At 52.3% G+C, this 20,190-nt stretch overlaps 7 protein-coding genes across 7 annotated transcripts; 2 read left to right on the plus strand and 5 right to left on the minus strand.

Moving 5' to 3' along the window:
* Positions 1 to 116: 116 nt before the first annotated feature.
* VE01_07629 (uncharacterized protein) lies at positions 117 to 1,534 on the minus strand. Its single transcript, XM_018277062.2, has 4 exons — positions 1,292 to 1,534; positions 1,072 to 1,234; positions 800 to 1,007; positions 117 to 748 (listed from the first exon to the last, which is right to left on the minus strand). Exons 1-4 carry the CDS (start codon positions 1,367 to 1,369, stop codon positions 259 to 261), a joined length of 939 nt encoding a protein of 312 aa, XP_018128993.1. The 5' UTR covers positions 1,370 to 1,534; the 3' UTR covers positions 117 to 258.
* A 144-nt stretch (positions 1,535 to 1,678) lies between these two features.
* Positions 1,679 to 6,763, plus strand: NTE1 (phosphatidylcholine and lysophosphatidylcholine phospholipase). The gene is made up of 3 exons (XM_018277063.2): positions 1,679 to 2,131; positions 2,185 to 5,093; positions 5,278 to 6,763. Exons 1-3 carry the CDS (start codon positions 1,851 to 1,853, stop codon positions 6,639 to 6,641), a joined length of 4,554 nt encoding a protein of 1,517 aa, XP_018128934.1. The 5' UTR covers positions 1,679 to 1,850; the 3' UTR covers positions 6,642 to 6,763.
* Positions 6,764 to 6,779: 16 nt separating this feature from the next.
* On the plus strand, positions 6,780 to 8,889 carry VE01_07631 (uncharacterized protein). Its single transcript, XM_018277064.2, has 2 exons — positions 6,780 to 7,392; positions 7,456 to 8,889. Exons 1-2 carry the CDS (start codon positions 7,134 to 7,136, stop codon positions 8,610 to 8,612), a joined length of 1,416 nt encoding a protein of 471 aa, XP_018128933.1. The 5' UTR covers positions 6,780 to 7,133; the 3' UTR covers positions 8,613 to 8,889.
* VE01_07632 (uncharacterized protein) lies at positions 8,789 to 10,025 on the minus strand (the record flags this gene model as incomplete). The annotated part of the gene is made up of 1 exon (XM_018277065.2): positions 8,789 to 10,025. Exon 1 carries the CDS (start codon positions 9,359 to 9,361, stop codon positions 8,789 to 8,791), a length of 573 nt encoding a protein of 190 aa, XP_018128932.1. The 5' UTR covers positions 9,362 to 10,025.
* A 103-nt stretch (positions 10,026 to 10,128) lies between these two features.
* Positions 10,129 to 14,969, minus strand: VE01_07633 (uncharacterized protein). The gene is made up of 8 exons (XM_059463898.1): positions 14,251 to 14,969; positions 13,820 to 14,189; positions 13,715 to 13,765; positions 13,372 to 13,659; positions 13,114 to 13,318; positions 12,911 to 13,058; positions 10,463 to 12,863; positions 10,129 to 10,411 (listed from the first exon to the last, which is right to left on the minus strand). The coding sequence occupies exons 1-7, from the start codon at positions 14,325 to 14,327 to the stop codon at positions 10,559 to 10,561; spliced, it is 3,444 nt and encodes a 1,147-aa protein (XP_059319567.1). The 5' UTR covers positions 14,328 to 14,969; the 3' UTR covers positions 10,129 to 10,411; positions 10,463 to 10,558.
* Positions 14,970 to 15,223: 254 nt separating this feature from the next.
* VE01_07634 (uncharacterized protein) lies at positions 15,224 to 17,891 on the minus strand. Its single transcript, XM_018277067.2, has 3 exons — positions 17,172 to 17,891; positions 15,641 to 17,117; positions 15,224 to 15,583 (listed from the first exon to the last, which is right to left on the minus strand). The coding sequence occupies exons 1-3, from the start codon at positions 17,367 to 17,369 to the stop codon at positions 15,483 to 15,485; spliced, it is 1,776 nt and encodes a 591-aa protein (XP_018128938.1). The 5' UTR covers positions 17,370 to 17,891; the 3' UTR covers positions 15,224 to 15,482.
* Positions 17,892 to 18,491: 600 nt separating this feature from the next.
* On the minus strand, positions 18,492 to 20,002 carry HEM15 (ferrochelatase hem15; the record flags this gene model as incomplete). The annotated part of the gene is made up of 2 exons (XM_018277068.2): positions 18,492 to 19,137; positions 19,198 to 20,002. 2 exons carry the CDS (start codon positions 20,000 to 20,002, stop codon positions 18,677 to 18,679), a joined length of 1,266 nt encoding a protein of 421 aa, XP_018128937.1. The 3' UTR covers positions 18,492 to 18,676.
* Positions 20,003 to 20,190: the final 188 nt, after the last annotated feature.

A 20,190-nucleotide genomic window follows, 5' to 3' on the forward strand; every position in this document is an offset into this window, starting at 1 on the left:
GCTGAAATATTAAAGGGCTCGGTTCAATATGGTCGGCTACACCGTAGCCTTGCATGACATAAGCCGCCACATTTTGAGTCTCATCCCATGTGCACAAGAAGCATATTTACGATTTATAGGATTTTTCAATTTAATGGTCATAATGTACTTCATTTAGATTCATGTGCGTACCGCTGCCATGTCTAAGCGCCTGCAATGCAGACCGGCCGAGATTCGCCAGCATGAGTTTCAGAAAACTTTTAACTCCCATTTCCCAAATCATCTTACCGTGCCCTCGATCGCGTTCTCGTCGCTCTCGCTCATGCTCTCGTCTCCGCTGACTTCCTCGTTCTCCCGGGCGCGCTTCTCCATCAGTGCTTGCAGCTCGGCGTCGTCGTTCTCGGTGACGGCCTTTGGCTCCATCTTGACAGTGCAACTACCTCCGTTTGCCTCGATGTTCTTCTTAATATCGATAATAGCGGCCTCCAGCGTTGCAATGCCCAGGTGCTTCTCCAGACATGTGCTTGTAAGGACGTAGAGAGGAGGAGAAACAAGCTTGACCTTAACTTGAGTGTCGGCGGTGTTGCGGGCCTCAGCGGTCCGTAAGGCGTTCTTGACGGCGTCGATACCCTCGTAACCAAAACATGTAACCTCGACATCGGCTCTGACCTTCGTTGGCTGGGGAGTCAGGCGCTTTCCGATATATGACTTAAGCTCGTCTGCAACCGCATCGTTCGGGAACGAAACATCAGCCCACACGTCGGGGTTTCTAGTACTGTTAGCTTCTGTTGGTATTGTAACTGAGATTTATAAGGCGTACGTGATAGAGAGCTTGAAGGCATCCACGGCGTGGCCGTATTTCTTGTTGAGCGGCCATCCGATACGCTCGTACAGGTCCTCGATAGGAGTCTTGGTCTTCTCTGCTACGTGGCGCATAATCGAGTGGACCATTTTGCTCTTGTTGTATCGCTCCTCGCATTTAACAATATCCTCGGGGGAAACTCGGCGCTTCGACAGATCGATATATCCTATCCAGAGATCCGCAATCAGCTTCACGCCCACTTCAGTGAGGGGTAAAAAGGTGCCACTTACCCTTCTCCTTGTCCACTCTGAGAACAACGACGACCTCATTGCGTCCGACACGGATAAGCTTTTGGATACTTCTGATACGTCTTCTGGATAACTCAGAAAGAAGAATCATGCCATCGATGTTATCGTATTCCAGGAGCTTGACGTAGGCACCCATCTCGGCGATCTTTTGAAGGAACCAGTCAGTTCAAACTCATCAGCCCAGTTTCCAAATCGGCCTTACCTGCTTCACGTTCACCATGACAAAGCTGTCAATCTCCGGGAACTTCTCCTCATAGAATCGGCAGTTTGTTAACGACATCTTCGCGGTTTTGCGCTGCGCGGCGCGGTTCGACTTAGAGGTTGTTTTGTTTCTTTTAACTTGTCTGTTTCAATTATCCGGTGAATATTGGTTATCGCAGTTGCTGTTGTTGTCTGCTGAGAGGTTGAATGGCCAGCAGAAGTGAGTCAGTTGGAAATATTCACGTCGACGATACAAATCGGTCCCGCATCGTCAATTTCGCATTTGGTGGCATGGTGCTCCACTTTTGGTTAGCCCCGCCACAGCTCGCTTATTTTTCAGTTGGGTAGCTTTAGTTCGGTTCAGAGGGAATTCCCTTCTTTTCCGAAGCTTGCTTGTCCTTTCTGTTTTAAATATTTCACCACAAAGCTTCAAGTTACTGTATGAAACCAGTAGCTGAGGCAATGGAACCGTCTTAGCTTTGCTTCATAGGCTGACTGCTGAGAAGGCTGTCAGTCTATATACCCCCATCTTTACAATTTTTAAAATTCGACCAATCAAGATGTCGACTTTGGAAGCTCTGTCGGCGTCGACCACGTCTACAGGGATAGCTTCGAGCATCCCAAGGCTGGCAGCGACGGCGGGTTCGAAGCTATCTGCGGATATGTCTTCACCGCCGCCATCCTCGTGGCTTGGGCTCTTGGTACGCCTCATCATATCCATCGTGAAGGTGATACCTGTCATCTTGTACTGGGTAATCACCTTCACGACTTTGACGCTCCCCTCATGGCTCTTCACGCTGTTCTCCACGAGCCTCACATTCACACTGAATGCCACAACTGTGTAAGTTACGGCATTTGTACCATTTTCAGACCCAAACTAATTCTTCTTTATAGAATGTTGATAATGCTCGCGCTCTTGTCTACGTTGAGCTGGTTCGTGCGGTACAGGTACCTGAATATGTACGCCCGGCTTCCTCCGGAGCCACAACGCAAAGAGCCCAAAGTAGATTTATTTCCTGATACACAGGAGGAGGGTACCAAATCAGGCCTATCAAGCTATCTTGACGAGTTCTTGAGCGCTATCAAGGTGTTCGGTTATCTGGAGCGTCCTGTCTTTCACGAGTTGACACGCTCGATGCAAACTCGAAAGCTCATTGCGGGAGAGACTCTTAACTTGGAAGAAGAACAGGGTTTCTGTTTGGTAGTTGACGGATTGGTGGAAATTTTCGTGAAGTCTCCCACCAAAGACAACAACGCTGATAGCGACGCATCTCACAATGGGGCCGATGTATTCTATTCTGATAGCGATGATGAACGCCACGAGGGTGGTGGACACCAAGGCTACCAACTCTTGACTGAAGTTAGGAATGGAGCGCCGATGTCCTCATTGTTCTCTATCCTGTCACTATTTACGGAAGACATCAAGCTCCGTCATACCGAAGATGATGAAATGGATGCAAACCACCCTGCTGGGCGCGGTGGTCACCATCGATCGGCCTCTGATATCGACCACAACCGTGGATCACCGCCTTCACTGGCCGGCAGCCCACCGGGGAATAGAGCTCAACAGTCACGAGCCGAAACTTTGAGGCGTGAATTTCAAGATTCTGTTCAGTCCGATCCTTCAGGCCTTCCAAACATCCCACCGATGTCTCTGGATCCGCCAGAGACCCCTCGACCCGAACGGCCGAAGCCAAGGAGGGCAAAGTCAAACTCGGTGCACCCAGACATCATTGCAAGAGCTAGGGTCGACACTACAATTGCCATCATTCCTGCCAGTGCCTTTCGTCGCCTGACTCGGGTTTATCCCAAGGCTACTTCTCATATTGTCCAAGTTATTTTAACGAGGCTCCAGCGTGTCACACTGGCCACTGGACACTCTTATCTTGGACTGACGGCAGAAGTCCTTCGCACAGAGAGACACATGAACAAGTACACAACATATGAGTTGCCAAACTTTCTCCGTGGCAGTGCACTGGCCCGCCTCAAGGAGAAGTTCATTAGGGAGAGAGAACGGATCGGACCAGAGGATTCCCGTAAAGGCATTGCTCTCCACAATGCTAGCGCAGGTCGGAGACGTCGGTCTAGCACCAGTCTTCGCAAAGAGGCTACCATGCATGCCCTTGGCGCTAAAACGGTAGCCACTCCTCGAACCCAGGCTCCAAATGTCGACGAAGTAGCAAGCCCTAGCCCCGGTGACCTTCTTACCAACATCCACATTTCTAGGACGGGTGGCCGACGACATTACCATGTCAGTGGGTCATTCGAGCAATCGACACCAAATGCGCAAGGTTCCGATGTCCTGAGTCCTTTAACGGAGAAGACGTTTAAGCCGTTTGCGTCTCCGGTGGTGCAGCCTCAACTCCACCGACAAGAGTCTATCGACGAAGATGGAATCTTTCGTGGCTCTATCCTCGAGTGTATCTTCAAAGCGATCGGTCTTACCACTACTCAAAGTGCATTACGCATGGCCGACTCGGTCGAGGCTTCTCCCTACCTGCACTCCATGGACCAGAGAAGGACAAAGCCTGTCTTCAATAACGCCTTTGGCTTTATTGACCCATATGAAGGTTCAGGTGATGGGGATACGGAATCAGTCACCTCAAGTACCACCAGCAATTTTGTTACGGTTAGCAGCCAAGGACTCGCTACTGAACTGAGGGATGAGGTGGAAATAGTCTACTTTCCGAAAGGCTCTGTCCTTGTCGAGCAAGGCGAACGTAACCCTGGACTTTACTATGTGATTGACGGCTTCCTGGATGTGGGAATTCCTAATGACGATGCCGATGATACCGAATTTCTTGGCCGTACAACGAAAAGTTCGAGCTTCACTTCACAGAAGTCTAGCCAGTTCAGAGGCTCTTCTCGAGGATCAAAACCGAATAGCAGGGCAAAGCGCGCAGATTCGCGAAAGCGTAAGAGTTCGGGACGTACAACCCTCTCACTCATTAAGCCTGGAGGAATCGCGGGATACATCGGCACAATCTCATCATACCGGTCGTTCATTGATGTTACAGCCAAGACGGACGTATATGTGGGCTTCCTACCTAGATCTTCACTGGAAAGAATAGTGGAGAAGTATCCTGTTGTGCTACTCACTATGGCAAAGCGTCTCACGAGCTTGCTACCAAAGCTGATCCTCCACATTGACTTTGCCCTGGAATGGGTCCAAGTAAATGCTGGCCAAGTCATATATCACCAAGGCGACGAAAGTGACGCAATTTATATTGTGCTTAATGGTCGCCTTAGAGCTGTTCTTAACAATGAAGACGACGATTCTGAAATGAAAGTCGTTGGAGAGTATGGTCAAGGAGAAAGCGTTGGCGAGTTGGAGGTGATGACGGAAACTTGTCGATCTGCGACCTTGCATGCAATCCGAGACACCGAGCTGGCAAAATTCCCAAAAACTCTTTTCAATAGTCTTGCCAAAGAACATGCTGGAATCACCATCAAGATTTCCAAGATCATTGCGTCAAGAATGAGAGCTTTGATAGAAGACCCGGTATTCCTCTCTGGGAACGAGAAGGCAACGGCAGCTACAAATGTCAAGGTCTCGTCTACTGGCAATCTAAGAACGGTGGCCATTGTACCCGTCACAGGAGGTGTCCCAGTTGTCGAATTTGGAAGCCGACTGATGAATGCACTCACCCAGATTGGGGCTCCGAATGGTGTTACTTCACTCAACCAAGCCGCGATTCTCAATCATCTTGGCAGACATGCGTTCAGCCGTATGGGAAAGCTCAAACTTTCTCAATATTTGGCCGATCTTGAGGAGAAGTATGGGCTGGTGCTCTACATTGCAGGTATGTTCGAAATTTTATATTCCACTTTGCGTATTTCTTTGTAGAATGATGAGGAACTTTTTAACCCAGAGGTCTCGATGAAGACTAAAACTTAACAACTCTAATTTTTTCCTGACTACAACCATATTCTTACTATAATTTTATAATTATTACGCAAGACAGCAGCTAACTGAGTTTGCTACAGATACCAATGTAAATTCGCCGTGGACCCAAACGTGTATTAGCCAAGCAGATTGCATTCTGTTGGTTGGCATTGCAGACTGGTCTCCCGCAATTGGGGAATACGAACGGTTCATGCTGGGAATGAAGACAACAGCGAGGAAAGAACTTGTCCTCCTGCATGCGGACAAGTTTTTGGCTTCTGGTCTTACAAGATCTTGGCTGCGTAACCGTGATTGGATCAATGGTGGCCATCATCATGTACAAATGGCCTTCAGCACAGACACAGTTCCAGTCCACCCACAAACCCGACGCTTCGGCTCTGCGCTGAAGCACAGAGTTCAAATTATTCAAGCTGAGATCCAAAAGTACACGTCACGCAAAGTCCGGCAGACCCCTCTGTACTCTGCCGATACGCCTTTCAAGGGCGACTTCCACAGAGTTGCACGAAGGCTGTGTGGCAAGTCTGTCGGGCTTGTACTTGGAGGTGGTGGTGCTCGCGGGATTGCGCATGTCGGTATTATCAGGGCGCTCGAGGAAGCTGGAATACCTATCGATATTATCGGTGGAACATCAATCGGCTCTTTTATCGGCGCGTTGTACGCCCGAGATGCAGACGTGGTACCGATGTATGGCCGTGCCAAAAAGTTCGCTGGTCGGATGGCAAGCATGTGGCGGTTCGCTTTGGACCTGACTTATCCCTCGGCGTCATACACGACCGGACACGAATTTAATCGCGGTATCTTCAAGACATTCGGGAACTCACAGATTGAAGACTTCTGGCTGGAGTTCTATTGTAATACCACAAACATCAGCAAGAGTCGATCCGAAATCCATACCAGCGGCTACGCATGGCGATATGTTCGAGCATCGATGTCGCTAGCGGGTTTGTTGCCTCCACTTTGCGACGAGGGTAGCCTGCTTCTCGATGGTGGCTATGTAGACAATTTAACGGTCTCGCACATGAAATCCCTGGGAGCCGACGTTATCTTTGCCGTGGACGTGGGAGCGCTTGATGACGATACTCCCCAGAACTTTGGGGATTCGCTTTCGGGATTCTGGGCAATAGCGAACCGCTGGAACCCATTCTCAGCATATTCCAACCCGCCCACACTCTCGGAGATCCAGGCTCGTCTAGCGTACGTGTCAAGTGTTGACGCGCTGGAACGAGCCAAAGCGACGCCTGGCTGCCTTTACATGCGGCCGCCTATCGATGCGTATGGCACTCTGGAGTTCCAGAAGTTCGATGAGATTTACGAGGTGGGATACAAGTTTGGCCAGGAATACCTGGCAGACATGCGGGAGAAGGGCATTCTGCCATTGATGGATGAGACGGAGGAGAAGAAGGCCTTGCGGCGGACGATGGCTCCACGGAGAGCAAGTATATAGTTATATTTTATGTGTACTTTCGGAGCCGGCCACTAGAATAGGCTATCCAGCAATCAATGATACCCCATGAAGTATATTATTATTTTCTAAATATCCTTGAAATTGATCCTATTTGTCACTTGCAATCTTTTTTATCAATATGTTTATCGGGCGTCTCCCTCCTCCCAAGACCAGTTTCCAAGAGTGGGTATGGTGCTCGGTAACTGAATACGTTGCAATCGACTGGGAGCGGCGGAGCACGCCGGTAACCGTTAAAGATGCGGGTCTCGGTCCCTCACCTCAACAGTGATAAACGGACAACCATGTAACATAAGAAGAGGCCCTGGAAACAAACCAAAGGAGTTTATACACAATATATAGTTACCCGTTAGAGTGTATATAGTTACGGTCGGTATCTGTGACCGTTGATATTGCTATCGTACGGCATTGCGCTGGATTTGCGGACTTGGCATTATCTAACACGGTTCTCCATACTTTGTATAACACGCCATCATGAGTGGAAAGGCAGTAGAGAAGGCGGTCTACTTGGGCACGTTTGCTCACAGCAAGAGTTTGAAGGAGCTGGAGATAGCCCACGATGCTGCTATTTTTGTGGACGAGAGCGGCAAGATTGTGGCCGTCGAGAGGGGCGTCGCCGATGAGGCCGCGGCGAAGAGCTTCTTCCCCAAGCTGAACTGGACCGAGAGCCAGGAGAAGCCGATCCAAATCATCAAATCCAAAGAAGAACAATTCTTCTTCCCAGGCTTCATAGGTACCATATCACCCCCCTTTCCGCCCCCCACTGGCCTTCGAACCTCAACTAACCAACCCCCAGACACCCACATCCACGCTTCGCAATACCCCAACGCAGGCATCTTCGGCAAATCCACTCTCCTCGACTGGCTAAACACCTACACCTTCCCCCTTGAATCCTCCCTCTCCTCCCTCCCCACCGCCCACCGCGTCTACGCCCGCGTCATCGCCCGCACCCTCTCCCACGGTACCACCACAGCCGCCTACTACGCCACCATCTCCGTCCCTGCCACCAATCTCCTCGCGGACCTCTGCCTCGCCGCGGGGCAGCGCGCGCTAATTGGGCGCTGCTGCATGGATTCCCTCGCGCCGGACTACTACCGCGATGCGGGGCCGGAGGAGAGTATTGCGCACACGCGGGCGACGATCGCGCATATTGCGTCTATCGACCCCACGCACGCGATTGTGAAACCGATCATCACCCCCCGCTTCGCACCCTCGTGTTCAAGCCAGCTACTAACCGGGCTGGGAAAGCTGCAGAAGGAGACCGGGTTGCCTGTGCAAACGCACATCTCGGAGAACAAGCGCGAGATCGACTTAGTCGCTGAACTGTTCCCGCAATCGAAGAGTTACGCCGAGGTATACGATTCCCACGGCTTGCTGGGGCCAAAGACAGTCCTAGCGCACGCAGTGCATATCACGGATGAGGAGAGGGCGCTGATTAAAGAGCGCGGGGCGGGGATTAGCCATTGCCCCGTTAGCAATGCGGCGCTGTCGAGTGGGATGGCGGCGGTGAGGACGTGGTTGGATGATGGTATTAATGTAGGCTTGGGGACCGATGTGAGTGGTGGGTACTCGCCGTCTGTGCTAGAGGCAGTGAGACAGGCGCTGATGTGTAGTCGCAACTTGGCGATGGGGGAGGGCGGAGAGGAGGCGGAGAGGAGGAAGTTGAGTGTGGAGGAGGCGTTGTATTTGGGGACTCTTGGGGGGGCGAAGGTGGTGGGCATGGAGGGGAGGGTTGGGGCGTTTGAGGTGGGGATGGAGTGGGATGCGCAGCTGGTAGGGATGGAGGAGGTTGGACTAGAAGGGGGGTTTGAGGGAGCGGATGGGGGGGCGGTGGATATTTTTGGGTGGGAGAGCTGGGAGAATAAGCTGGCGAAGTGGGTGTTTAATGGGGATGATAGGAATACTTTGGCTGTTTGGGTTCGGGGGAGACTGGTGCACGAGCGGAGATCTTGAGGGGGGGGTTGTGGAGGAAGGGCCACAGTGTTATGGCTGGTGGCTGGTTTGTCGGTTTCAATGTTCAAGTAGATTATTAGAAGGGTAACTACTCATATCATGCCTATCATTCCTAGTTGTTTTTGAAGCCACCGCCCGTTCTATAGCCATCCAATGCGTCACTCTCCACCCTCCTCTCACCTCGTGACAGGCTCCCAGTCCCCCCAGGTAACAGTGTCATCCCACCCCCCTATCCCCCCCTCTAAACCCCAGTGCCTCGCCAACACCTCTCTCAACCGATCCGTCTTCATTTTCTTGTCCTCCCACACAAGTTCCCTCTCACATTGGCCCCAGTCTCTATCCCTGCTACTGGTCCCAAGCACCCCTCTCCACATCTGTAACGCAGTCCGCTGACAAGCGCCTCCATCCACATACACAAACCTTAGCCTCCTCAGCGCCCCCTCCTGCACCAGTCGCCACAGCTCATCAACCGCCTCCATCATCCGCATGAGCTGCATAGTCAACAGGTCCCACACATTCCCAATCCGCATCTCGACGCGCCGCACACCCAGCTTAGCCCTACCAAAGTACGCGAGCACCTCCCTCGCGGCGCCATAGTCGGGGAGGACGAGCGTGTTAGCGCCCCAGAGACGGGTAGACGTCTCGGCGTAGACCTGGCGGCTGACGAAGGGGAGGGAGTGAGCGAGCGGGAGGAGAGATGGAGAGAGTGGGGTCGCGGTCGTGGGAGCACATGGGACGAGATGAAGCATCTTTATGAAGGCGCTGCGAGGTACGACATCGTAGGTTTGCTGACGGGATCGGCGGTCGGGGAGGGGGGGGGAAGGCTGGAGTCCGTGGAGGCGGGGCAGTGGACAGGGAGGACGCGGTGGGTGGGAGACACGAGGCAGTAGTTCCAGATGTGGTCTCGGATTTCGGCGGGGAGGGTGAGTAGGGTGGGTGGCGTTTTGGCTGCCATCGGGGTCGCGGAGGAGGCCTTTCTTAACCCTTGATAGATTAGGAGCTAGGCAAGCTGCTCGGGGATCAGCACTCGATATGCATTCCCATGGATGCGGAACTCCAAATAATAAGGCTTGCGGAGACACGGAAAGTAAACTAGGACGAAGCCCAATCAGTACCTCTCTTGCACCAGACCAGCGAAGTATCGCCGTCTAGGTTGGCCGTTGTGTTATACGTCCAGTATACCAACAGCAAGCTCCTCCTAAAAAATATACATATCCAACGCGCCTATACAGTAAAAGGCGAACCATTTCCAGACACTTGTGGCTGTGCACCCTTGCCTGTTTGTACTTCGAAGGTACCGCTGCTAATTGTCATCGCGAGAGCGGAGCCGATTCCTTGCCGATTCTACACTTCACGCTCAAGATCTGCAAGATGACTTTGCAGTCGTCTGTACTGTAGAAAAAATAACCTAACTTACTGTACAGAATCAGCGAGTCGGCCGTCCTCCTGCAGCTGGTGGCGATTTATGGCGCTAAGTCACTTTCATTACGCATATCATTTCTCGTATCCATGCTTACACTACTCTGTCCATTCCATATTTGCACTGGCTCTCTATCTTCCAATTGAAGCAGCATTCATTAAATGCCTATCTATACAGTACCATTGAAGGGGCTTTGAATGCTTTTCTGAATATGGTCCAAGATCGCACCGATAGACCCTTAACTCTCCAAGGTTCAGGAAGGTTTGAAATTCATGCAAAGGCTGCCATGGCGCCAAGAAGGTCGGATGATGCAACCCCTGTCACAGTGGCACACGCTGTTCGGCCAGTGCTGATCAAGACTAGGCCAATATAGTGCCACCTGCAATATATCAGTCTCTCCTCTGCGAATATCAAAAACCGATAGTAATACCGTATACTTCCAATAACATTATTCTACATCCTCCAGCCATTTCGTTTAATAAGGGTCCAACTACTCCTCAGAGGCTATCTTCACACCTCACATGCCTTAACTCCCGCTATGCTCTTCGACTAAGCAGGAATAGTGCCTTCTACATGCTAATGTAGTTGGATGGTCCCGCCCAAGGGCAATTTCATAGCCGTTGCATGCCCTCTGGTACAGTTCCGCCGCAGGCTCATAACGTTGCAGGGAAGCTAGAAGGAAAGCCAAGTTGTAGACGCTAGTGAGCGTGTCTGGATGGTTGACCCCAAGCTCCCTCTCTCTCCCTTCTAGCGCTCGTCGGTTCATCAACTCTGCCTCCTCATATCTTCCCTGGCTGTCTAGCACTAACGCAAGGTTGCTAACGCTAGTGAGCGTGTCTGGATGGTTGACCCTAAGCTCCCTCTCATACCCTTCTAGCGCTCGTCGGTTCATCAACTCTGCCTCCTCATATCTTCCCTGGCTGTCTAGCAGTAACGCAAGGTTGCTGACGCTAGTGAGCGTGTCTGGATGGTTGACCCCAAGCTCCCTCTCCCTCCCTTCTAGCGCTCGTCGGTTCATCAACTCTGCCTCCTCATATCTTCCCTGGCTCTGTAGCACTGACGCAAGATTGCTGACGCTAGTGAGCGTGTCTGGATGGTTGACCCTAAGCTCCCTCTCATACCCTTCTAGCGCTCGTCGGTTCATCAACTCTGCCTCCTCATATCTTCCCTGGCTGTCTAGTACTAACGCAAGGTTGTTGACGCTAGTGAGCGTGTGTGGATGGTTGACCCCAAGCTCCCTCTCTCTCCCTTCTAGCGCTCGTCGGTTCATCAACTCCGCCTCCTCATATCTTCCCTGCCTGTCTAGCACTAACGCAAGATTGCTGACGCTAGTAAGTGTGTCTGGATGGTTGACCCCAAGCTCCCTCTCCCTCCCTTCTAGCGCTCGTCGGTTCATCAACTCTGCCTCCTTATATTTTCCCTGGCTCCGTAGCACTAACGCAAGATTGCTAACGCTAGTAAGTGTGTCTAGATGGTTGACCCCAAGCTCCCTCTCCCTCCCTTCTAGCGCTCGTTGGATCATCGACTCTGCCTCCTCATATCTTCCCTGCCTCCGTAGCAGTATCGCAAGGTCGCTAACGCTAGTGAGCGTGTCTAGATGGTTGACCCCAAGCTCCCTCTCCCTTACCACTATTGCCTCTTGAAGTATAGGCTCAGCGCGGATGGCCTCGCCTTTTTGTATATAATACCATCCTAACCTGGTATTTATCGCTGCAACACGTAGCAGATCTTGCTGATCAGTCGCTTTGGACGACATGACCGTTCTCACGTGAGGAAGCAGAATCTGGCAGTGAGACCACGTCTTATAATCTCCATTTGGGAACAGTCTTTCTGTAATCTTAATCGCCTCGCTCCGCCATTTCTGTAGCTGTCCGTTCAACTCTACCCACTTCCTGGTCGACAGCTGCACCAGCCGGTGCATCTCGAATGCGCCGCCTTCTGAATGCTCTCGGATCAGCGAGAAGTTGACCAGCGGCGCAACACTATCCTCAAACAGCAACTGGTCTGTGTTATTATGTAGCAGCCGCTCGGGAATACTCTGTCTATCGAACATGCACATGAGCGAAAGCAGGTCTGCAGCTTCGGCATTCGTCCGTTGGATCTGATCGAACGAAATCTGCCACGTCGTAATCACCGCGTGCCTGATACTGTGATCGCGCCGGAGGTCTTTCGTCTCATCGTTATTCAGTAGACTAGTCTGGTTAGCCTCGCTTTCCCGGAACAGACTGAGGTATATAGATATGGTAACCCGCGGCCTTGACCGTATGTATGCTGCAGCGTGCGTAATCGCCAGTGGAATACCTTCAAGTGCCTGGGCTAGCTCCTTTAAGTCTGCCTTAGAAATTTTGTCTGCTGGTATCTTCGTCTTGAGCAACTCAACCGAGTCCTTCTCTTCCATTGGCTCTACCGGTATAAATTTACCAAACGTGTCGACGAGGTTGTTGGCCGCGGTCGAGTTACGTGATGTGATAAGGATTGATCCGTTTCGCGACTGAGGAAGAAACGTCTCTAGTGGTGGCTGCAAGTTGGTTGCTTGGTCGTGCGGTGAGACGCCCCTAACGACATCATTATTCTCAAAAAACACACTTCCGTCGTCGACATTGTCTAGGACCATATGCCACTGTCCGTTGGCTTCATCTGACAGCCAATTGTATACTAGGCGTAGCACGTTGGCCTTTGGATCGTCTCGCCCCGGAAGCTCAAGCCTCTCTGCAATCTCTTGATACGCTTGTTCGAACCGGGTCTTGGTACTTGCATGGATCCAAAACACTGATATTTGCGGTCGGTGCTTCCGCGCTCGGTATGCATACTCGATAGCGATTTGGGATTTCCTACACGCATTTAGCCGCCGTGAAGATGGGTATGGTAGCAGACCTACCCAACTCCCCCAAGACCGACTAGTGCTTGTCTCCTGTGCTTTTTTGGCGCCTCCTGCTGGCCTCCTAAGTCTAGTTGATCTAGAATGTCTTCTCGACCAACGAAGTGCTCGTCTTGGGAGAAGGGAACTATAAATGGTTTGCTAGGTGCTGGATGAACTGAGTGATCAGCAGCATAATACATTACTAGCATATAGTTACGTACAGGATATATCATTGTTATCAGCTAAGTTCGTTTCCCTGCTCGACAGTCCAGTCCTTATGAATTGCTTTAGAACTCCACAGATCTGGCGGTAAGACGCATCGTCTCTGCTGCTACACCTAGCCATTTCCATATGATTCGCGTCGATGGTCTCTACAGTTTCTTGTTCCCTAGCGAGATCGAGCTTCGAGGAAAAGTTGTCGACTACCTGTGATATCTATTAGTTTCTGCAGCTCCATAGGTTACAGTCTAGTATTTTACTTTGCTGTCTAGACCTCTCATGCCGGAAATCCCCTTCGCTTCTTGGAACGAGTGAACTTTGATGGCGTATTTAGTAAGTATAGTCTTGAACTCCTCGTGAATATTGTCCAAAACCTCGTCGTTGACTTCAAGTGTTTGTACAAGACGTTTGTTTGAGTCTTGAAGGGCTAAGCTCGCCAAGTTTGATGCAATCACGCCCCAACCTGCGTACGTGCTTCCTCGATGTGGTGTCCCAAGAAAGACAAGCAGTCTTGTCCGCTTGCAGATTGTTTCCGATCTATGTAGTGCCTATATCAGTGTATCAATAGCTGCGGACCTTCTAGCTGTATGTGCGGGGCCTTACGTCTTTCGTAATGATCCCCCCAAGACTATGCGCCACAAACACAATGGGATCCTGTGATGGCACTCGTTAGGCTTATATAAAGAAACACGGAGCAGTCTGGCATACTTCATTGTCAATTTCCCTCTCTAACTTGACAGCGAAGTCCCGGCCATGCTGTGAAACGCTGTTCTGGTTGTTTGCCTGGAAAAGCCCTCCAATAACATCCGCGTTGTACCCGTACGTCCAGATTCGAGCCTGGGGAAGGTCTGACGCGAGATACTCTTCTGGCCAGAAGATATCCGACAGTGGAGAGAAACTCGTCTGCCTCTTGTCGTCTGTCTCTCTCTTGCTCTTCTTTAGCCTGAAGAAGGTCTTGATGTTCTTGTGGTTGTCGGTGCGCGTATCGGTGTCTTCGATGCGACCGGTCGTAGAAGTGGACCGTATATGCGACCATGTCCCACGTGGATGCCCTCTGAGACCATGGATGAAGATGACGCTGATCTCAGTCAGAATGCGCTGGGGTTAAGAGGTGGAGAATAGACTGCGGGGGGTTGTACTTCACACCATGCTGGTCCTCGCTCGCGCCTTCGCTCTCGGACAGCAATGTGACTCCCTCTCGGTGGATCTTCGCCATAGATGCTAGCTCGACAGTTGAGATGTGTTATGAAATATAGGCCGAGTTGGAACGCGATAGCAGCCAAATCATGAGTATAGGGAAGTCTTGTCAAGGCTGAGAACTTGGCGTTTCTGGTGGTCCCATCCCGCATCACATCCACCCCTGCCAACACTCTGCCGCACCTGTGGCGATGAAGGAAGGGACTCCGGTCCGCACCGCTGTGGATTGACGGTCCGCTTTGGCCATTGGGTCCACTGTCCGTGTGCGATGAATTACCTAGTCGTCATATCGGACTGTGAGCTTCGTTTACAGTCCAGATAAAATAAGTTACTGAAGTATTTTGTGGTTCTGTGGAGGGATGCAGTCTCACAAATAAAGTTAACTAAAAATTCCGCGACACCCAATTCGCCTTCTACTGTACAAGCACCACGGACTTATAACTTAACGAACCAGCACATAAACTTTGCTTTGTCTTAGGACAGGGCTCATTCGGCATTAAAAGCGCCGTCTTTCTTATATGTCCAGCTGCAGCTGCCTAGAAGAGGATCAGTTAATTCGTCGTCGGTTCCTCGACAGGCGGCTGCGATAAAATTGTCAACAAGGGGCGTCAACGTTTTGTATAAATTGAATATAGAATGCTCTGGATGTGGTACTCAACCTAAAGTCTGTTAGATAGCATACCTCGTTCTCCCTGTATAAACAGACAGTAAGGCACTGACCGGATCGGAAATTCGCTTCCTCCGTCCTTGAACAGGAAACCCGAGAAGTGAGAATGAACTTTCAACTAGGATACGACATACCAGTGCGGAGTCTAGAATCTTTAATCTAGTGAAAACTATATTATTACCAAATATATCGTAGAATAGATGTTTATTATAATATTTATTAGTCTAGAATCTTTAATCTAGTGAAAACCACATCATTACCAAATATATAGTAGGATATATGTTTATTATAATATTTATTATCTTGGTCTTTTGTTTCTTGTCTTTGTTTTTGTCTTTTCGTTATAATGATATTAAGGCCCTGCCCCAGTTCTACCAAAATGCAGAAGTGTGCATCGAGTTTATCGATGTCGTACAAATAGGTTATACCAATGAAATGGAAGTCCAAGGTGCCGTGTGGCTTACTATGTTGTATCCAATGTGTATCCGACGTATGATGTATCCAACTCTACCTTCCAACAACCTCTTCATCCACCAGCTCCTCAGCCAGTGCATCCGTATACCCCTCACTCGCCGTCGTCCGATTTGGCTCTTCATCCTCAATATAAACTACTCAACGTTAGAATCATCCCCAAACCTCCCCAGACACCATCAGGAACAACTCACCATGCGGCCTAACAAACCAACTCAACACCCCCATCCCCCCAAACGTCACACTCAACACCACAAAAACCGCCTGCGGAAACCCCCCCACAGTGAGACTATACAACCCCCCAAACACCGCCGGGAACACCACCCGCGCAAGCCCATTCAGCAGCGCCATCGCCCCCAGCAGCTGGCCCACCCGATCAGCACCAACATGCTTACTCAACGCACTCTGCAAAAGCGGCAGCGCGATCGAACCACTCGCCCCTAGGACACCGAAGGCGAAAAACACGCCACCTTGTCGCGCGGATGCGAAGCCAGCGTGACATGCTGTTTCGAGCACGAGGGCGCCGCGGATGAGTACGAGATCCAGGGTGTCGGCGCCGGGGGTGCGGGTATCGTCCGCTGCGACGGTGGTGGATGCGTCGGGATCAGCTTCAGCGGCGCGGCGACGGGCGTGGTTCTGGTAGCGTGTGCGGAAGAGGTAGGTGACTAAGGGGAGGATGGCGACGAGGACGACGACGCGGAAGGCGGATGTGAGGCCGACGAACATCTGGGTCTCGAAGTCGCCCCAGTTGAAGATGAAGTTCGTGTAGTATACCAATACCGACCCGGTGCCGATGGAGGCGCCGAAGAGGAGGGTGTTGATTGCTGCGAGGAGGATGAGGTTCATGCGTAGATGCGGGGAGGTGCCTGCGCCGGTGGGATAGAGTATCTTGAGCGGGGCGAGGAAGTTAGCAGCGCGCGCGGCGCGCGAGGTGGGTGATGCGGCCGCGGAGGAGATTTCGAGTTTATGGCGTGCGCGGGCAGCGACCTGGCGCTTGGGGGAGAGGGATTCGGGGAGGATGAAGACGTGGTAGAGGAGGACGATTAGATGGCAGAAGAAGGCGATCCAGAAGACGCTGAGGATGTTACCCGTGACCTGCGAGATGAATGCCGCGAGGAGGGGACCGAGTGCTATCCCGCCGAAGAGCGCGCCGCTGAAATACCCGAATGCGACGCCGCGCGTGGCGGGCGACGTGACGTCCGCGCCGTAGGAGTGCGTCATGGCCATGGCGGAGGTGAAGGAGCCGCAGAGGCCGTCGAGGACGGAGCCGACGAGGATCCATTGGTAGTGCACTGTGTCTGGGTATGTGGCAGCGAGGATGGTAACGATCTCAGCGCAGAGGCCGCCGACGACCGCGAAGGCGAGGAAGTACTTGCGCCCGTAGCGATCGGAGAGTGTCCCGATTTTAGGACAGATGGCTGCGCTCAGTATGCCGGTGAGGAGGGACATGTAGAGCGTGAACTCGGTTGCTAGGGCTTGCACTTCGGGGATCCGACACTGGGGGTTGTTGGCGAACATGATGACGGGCGTGTATGGCGCGTCGGGGTGCAGCGTGGATTGCGCGGCGATGTAGCGCCGGCATACCAGCGTGAGGACGAGATTGAGCTTCGGGACGATGATGCCGCCGAAGGCGAGGGCGTAGATGGCATAGGCGGGGAGGAGCCACCAGATCTATGGCGCGTTAATGGGAGGAGTGGTTGAGTGCGTGAGTCGGGGGATACTGACGGATGGTTTGCGATACCACGGAACTCCCTCGAAATCGGATTCCCAATCCCACGGCACCGAGCTGGCTGCGGTGGTGCTATCCCCATCGTCCGCCTTGGCCAGCAGAGGCGTGTCTTCCGCGACTCGAGGGGATGCATCTATACCGAGACGGTCGCGGCCGTTTGGCGCCGCAGCGTCGCCGTTTCCTTGACGCTGCATGGTGTTGTAGGTGAGAATTCGGCGTCACGACAGGACATTGGGCTTTCTGCCTGTTGTCTTCTCTTTGTTTACACTTCTCCTGTGCTTTATCTCCGTTTCTAGCTCCCGTCTCAGTGTTTCTCCCTGCGGCCAATCAATCCCAGAAACCGGCTACGTCACTGATTCCCACGCCGATTGCAAGCTTATCAATCCCGGCTGTATCTTTCCAGTTTTCGCCGTCGTCGTCCTTCTTTCGTATATCCCTTTAGCCTCTCTAGATTCATGGAGTCAAAGTCGTCGTCGCCGTATCTCTGCGCTGGCATATCTCGAAACCAAGCTGACGCTATCTCGGGGTGCTATGGCATATATAATAGGAAGGAGGGCACAGGCTTCCTCTTGAGACGGCCCAGTTGACCAGGAACACGGCATCTGTGCATGCGAACTTGCGACTTTTAGTGGGCTGACGCTCGATAAGCTTGGGTCTGGAACCACGTAATCAACCACTAACAAACCACGTTTTTACCAACTCCGCCTCCGAGGTTCCGATGGCAGTTGACGTTTGGCATTTGGGTGCGGGGGGGAGTTGCGGGATGTTTGAATTCCGATCTTTGTGGATAATGAGGTAAATAGATGATAATATATCTTGTATATCTTGTATATATACGCATTTAACACTGGTAATCCACCCTGACACTCTTTACCGCCACCTACTCTTCTCACAACTTATAAACTGCATTCAGTCAGTCATGTGCAGTACACACCGTGCTGTATGTCTTAGACTCAGCTTAGACTCTGGAGCTCTTGGTCGATCAGCTAGTGTGTTTCTGGCGGCCCGCAGCGATTTGTGTTACTCCGCCACGTGGATGCGCCATGTTGGGCCTTTCTTGTACTCTCCGAGGGCATCAGGGCGTCAGGGCAATGAATAGGGTATTTAATTGATATTGGAAGGAAATAGCGACCGAGAAGCCCCTGCGTAGGCTTGGTTACTGTAGATATGTAGATGCATTATTCGCGGCGACGAGCAGCATCATCTGGCCGGAATCTCGTTGGGCTTCTGCGTCAGGTGAGAATGTGAGTGGTGGCACAATATGGTCGGCAGCCGTATTGTACTACTTGTGTAGCAACGAGGACAGCATACTTGTAGGTAGCCATTGCATTTCTCATAATCTTCAAATAACACGACTTTTCCTTTTCCTGGTGATACCCTATTATCTACAGCTGGCATTTGTCGCCATATTTTTATAATAATATACACCCACGTCACAGTAGAGCAGAGTTCAACTCCCACCCCTATCACCTCTCACCACCCCTTACCACCCATCATCACCTCATGCCTCCACCGCACCCCCTGGACCGCTCGCGAAAAAGTCCTTGCTCGCCTCGCACTTCGCGTTCGTGCACCCTGGACACCTCAACGCCATCTGCTTCGAGCACTGTACCCCGCCCTCCAGATGCGCCTTTGCGATATCCGCCAGCGCCTGTATGAACACCGGGTTCCCATTCAGGGACTCCACGCGGCGGATCGAGTCCTTGCATCCGCTCTCGCCGATCACCTCCTCGTCCAACTCGTACAGCGTCTCGATATGGTCGGAGGTGAAAGCGATCGGCACGAGCACGAGGTTCTTCTTCCCGTTCGCTACGTAGTTCGTCACTGTGTCCGATGTCTGCGCACCGAGCCATGGCTGCGGCCCGACCTGCGATTGCCAGACTAGCCGGTATGGGTGCGAGAACTTCAGACGCTCCATCACGGCGTAGACTGTCGCGGCGACTTCGGCAGGGTATGGGTCACCTGTAATGTAACTGTCAGCGCGGGGTCATAGAGTTAGAGCTTGAGCATGAATAAACTTACCTCTGTTTACAACCGTCATCGGCAGACTATGCGCCGAGAACAAGATCGTAACATCCTTCCTATCAGCCTCCGAGTACGTCGCCAGCGTCGCCTCGATATTCTGCGCAAACGCCTCCACCAGCCCCTTATGCGCCGGCCAGCGATCAATAACACTCCACTGAATCGACCCATCCTCTCCATTCGCTTTAACCTCGCCCCCCCTCCCCGTCCCCTCCAACTTCTCCCTCCACTTCCACAAATCATTCAAACTACTCCCCGTCGTCGAGCACGAATACTGCGGGTACTGCGTGAACGCCACCGCCCTCCCCCCCTTCCCCCCTCCAAACCCATCCGCAAGCAGCTGCGCATACATCGTCTCCGTCAACGGAGCCGCATACCGGAACGCCACGTACGGCTTATGCGGCGCCGTCTCCGGGCTCGTCTGGTCAAGTATCTTACACATCTCCGCCGCCTGCAGCTCAGACCACTTGCGGATCGGACTCCCGCCCCCAATAGCCGCGTACTGCTTCTCTATCTTCGGCGTGCGACGCTGCGCGATCAGAGGTCCGAGGTATTTCTGGAATCGCCCTAGGGGGATCAGGTCTGCGTCGGCGAAGAGGCGGGAGAGGAAGTCCCCCACTTCGGGGACCGTGGACGGGCCCCCCATGTTCATGAAGACAATGGCTGTGGGACCCTTCGAGGGCGTCGTGGGGGGTGTAGATGCTGGCGTCGCCAGGCCGCGGGTTTGCCGGCGGGCGGCTGTGAGGGAGAGGGTTGCTGGCGAGGCGTGCCTCGAGAGTTGGCGGGTGGCGGTTCTGAGCGCCATGGCGGCGTGGTGGGGTTCTATAAGGAGGATATCATGCAATTGAACAGATGGTATAGCGATTGAAGCCTTTTGGGAGTCGGAGATGCTGGCAATGGCTGGTTGTGCTGGTCTTCCTCGGAGGTGCCAATCACAGGTGCTGGAAAGGTAAGGTGGGACATAAATTTTGGTCACGTGCCGACGTGTACCCG

This window comes from Pseudogymnoascus verrucosus (assembly GCF_001662655.1).
Source record: "Pseudogymnoascus verrucosus strain UAMH 10579 unplaced genomic scaffold scaffold_32, whole genome shotgun sequence".
Taxonomy (NCBI): domain Eukaryota; kingdom Fungi; phylum Ascomycota; class Leotiomycetes; order Thelebolales; family Thelebolaceae; genus Pseudogymnoascus; species Pseudogymnoascus verrucosus.

Bases quoted from the DNA above. Each gene is read 5' to 3' on its own strand.
- VE01_07634 (XM_018277067.2), bottom strand. From the start codon at position 17,369: ATGCAGCGTCAAGGAAACGGCGACGCTGCGGCGCCAAACGGCCGCGAC. The intron at 17,118-17,171 runs GTCAGTATCCCC...AACGCGCCATAG, and splicing joins CGTGGTATCGCAAACCATCC to ATCTGGTGGCTCCTCCCCGC. The intron at 15,584-15,640 runs GTGAGTTGTTCC...AACGTTGAGTAG, and splicing joins TTGGTTTGTTAGGCCGCATG to TTTATATTGAGGATGAAGAG.
- VE01_07629 (XM_018277062.2), bottom strand. From the start codon at position 1,369: ATGTCGTTAACAAACTGCCGATTCTATGAGGAGAAGTTCCCGGAGATT. The intron at 1,235-1,291 runs GTAAGGCCGATT...TTCCTTCAAAAG, and splicing joins TCATGGTGAACGTGAAGCAG to ATCGCCGAGATGGGTGCCTA. The intron at 1,008-1,071 runs GTAAGTGGCACC...ATCTCTGGATAG, and splicing joins CAGAGTGGACAAGGAGAAGG to GATATATCGATCTGTCGAAG.
- NTE1 (XM_018277063.2), top strand. From the start codon at position 1,851: ATGTCGACTTTGGAAGCTCTGTCGGCGTCGACCACGTCTACAGGGATA. The intron at 2,132-2,184 runs GTAAGTTACGGC...TCTTCTTTATAG, and splicing joins ACACTGAATGCCACAACTGT to AATGTTGATAATGCTCGCGC. The intron at 5,094-5,277 runs GTATGTTCGAAA...AGTTTGCTACAG, and splicing joins GCTGGTGCTCTACATTGCAG to ATACCAATGTAAATTCGCCG.
- VE01_07631 (XM_018277064.2), top strand. From the start codon at position 7,134: ATGAGTGGAAAGGCAGTAGAGAAGGCGGTCTACTTGGGCACGTTTGCT. The intron at 7,393-7,455 runs GTACCATATCAC...ACCAACCCCCAG, and splicing joins CTTCTTCCCAGGCTTCATAG to ACACCCACATCCACGCTTCG.
- VE01_07633 (XM_059463898.1), bottom strand. From the start codon at position 14,327: ATGGCGAAGATCCACCGAGAGGGAGTCACATTGCTGTCCGAGAGCGAA. The intron at 13,059-13,113 runs GTACGTAACTAT...CAGTTCATCCAG, and splicing joins TGATAACAATGATATATCCT to CACCTAGCAAACCATTTATA. The intron at 12,864-12,910 runs GTAGGTCTGCTA...AAATGCGTGTAG, and splicing joins GTCGGTCTTGGGGGAGTTGG to GAAATCCCAAATCGCTATCG.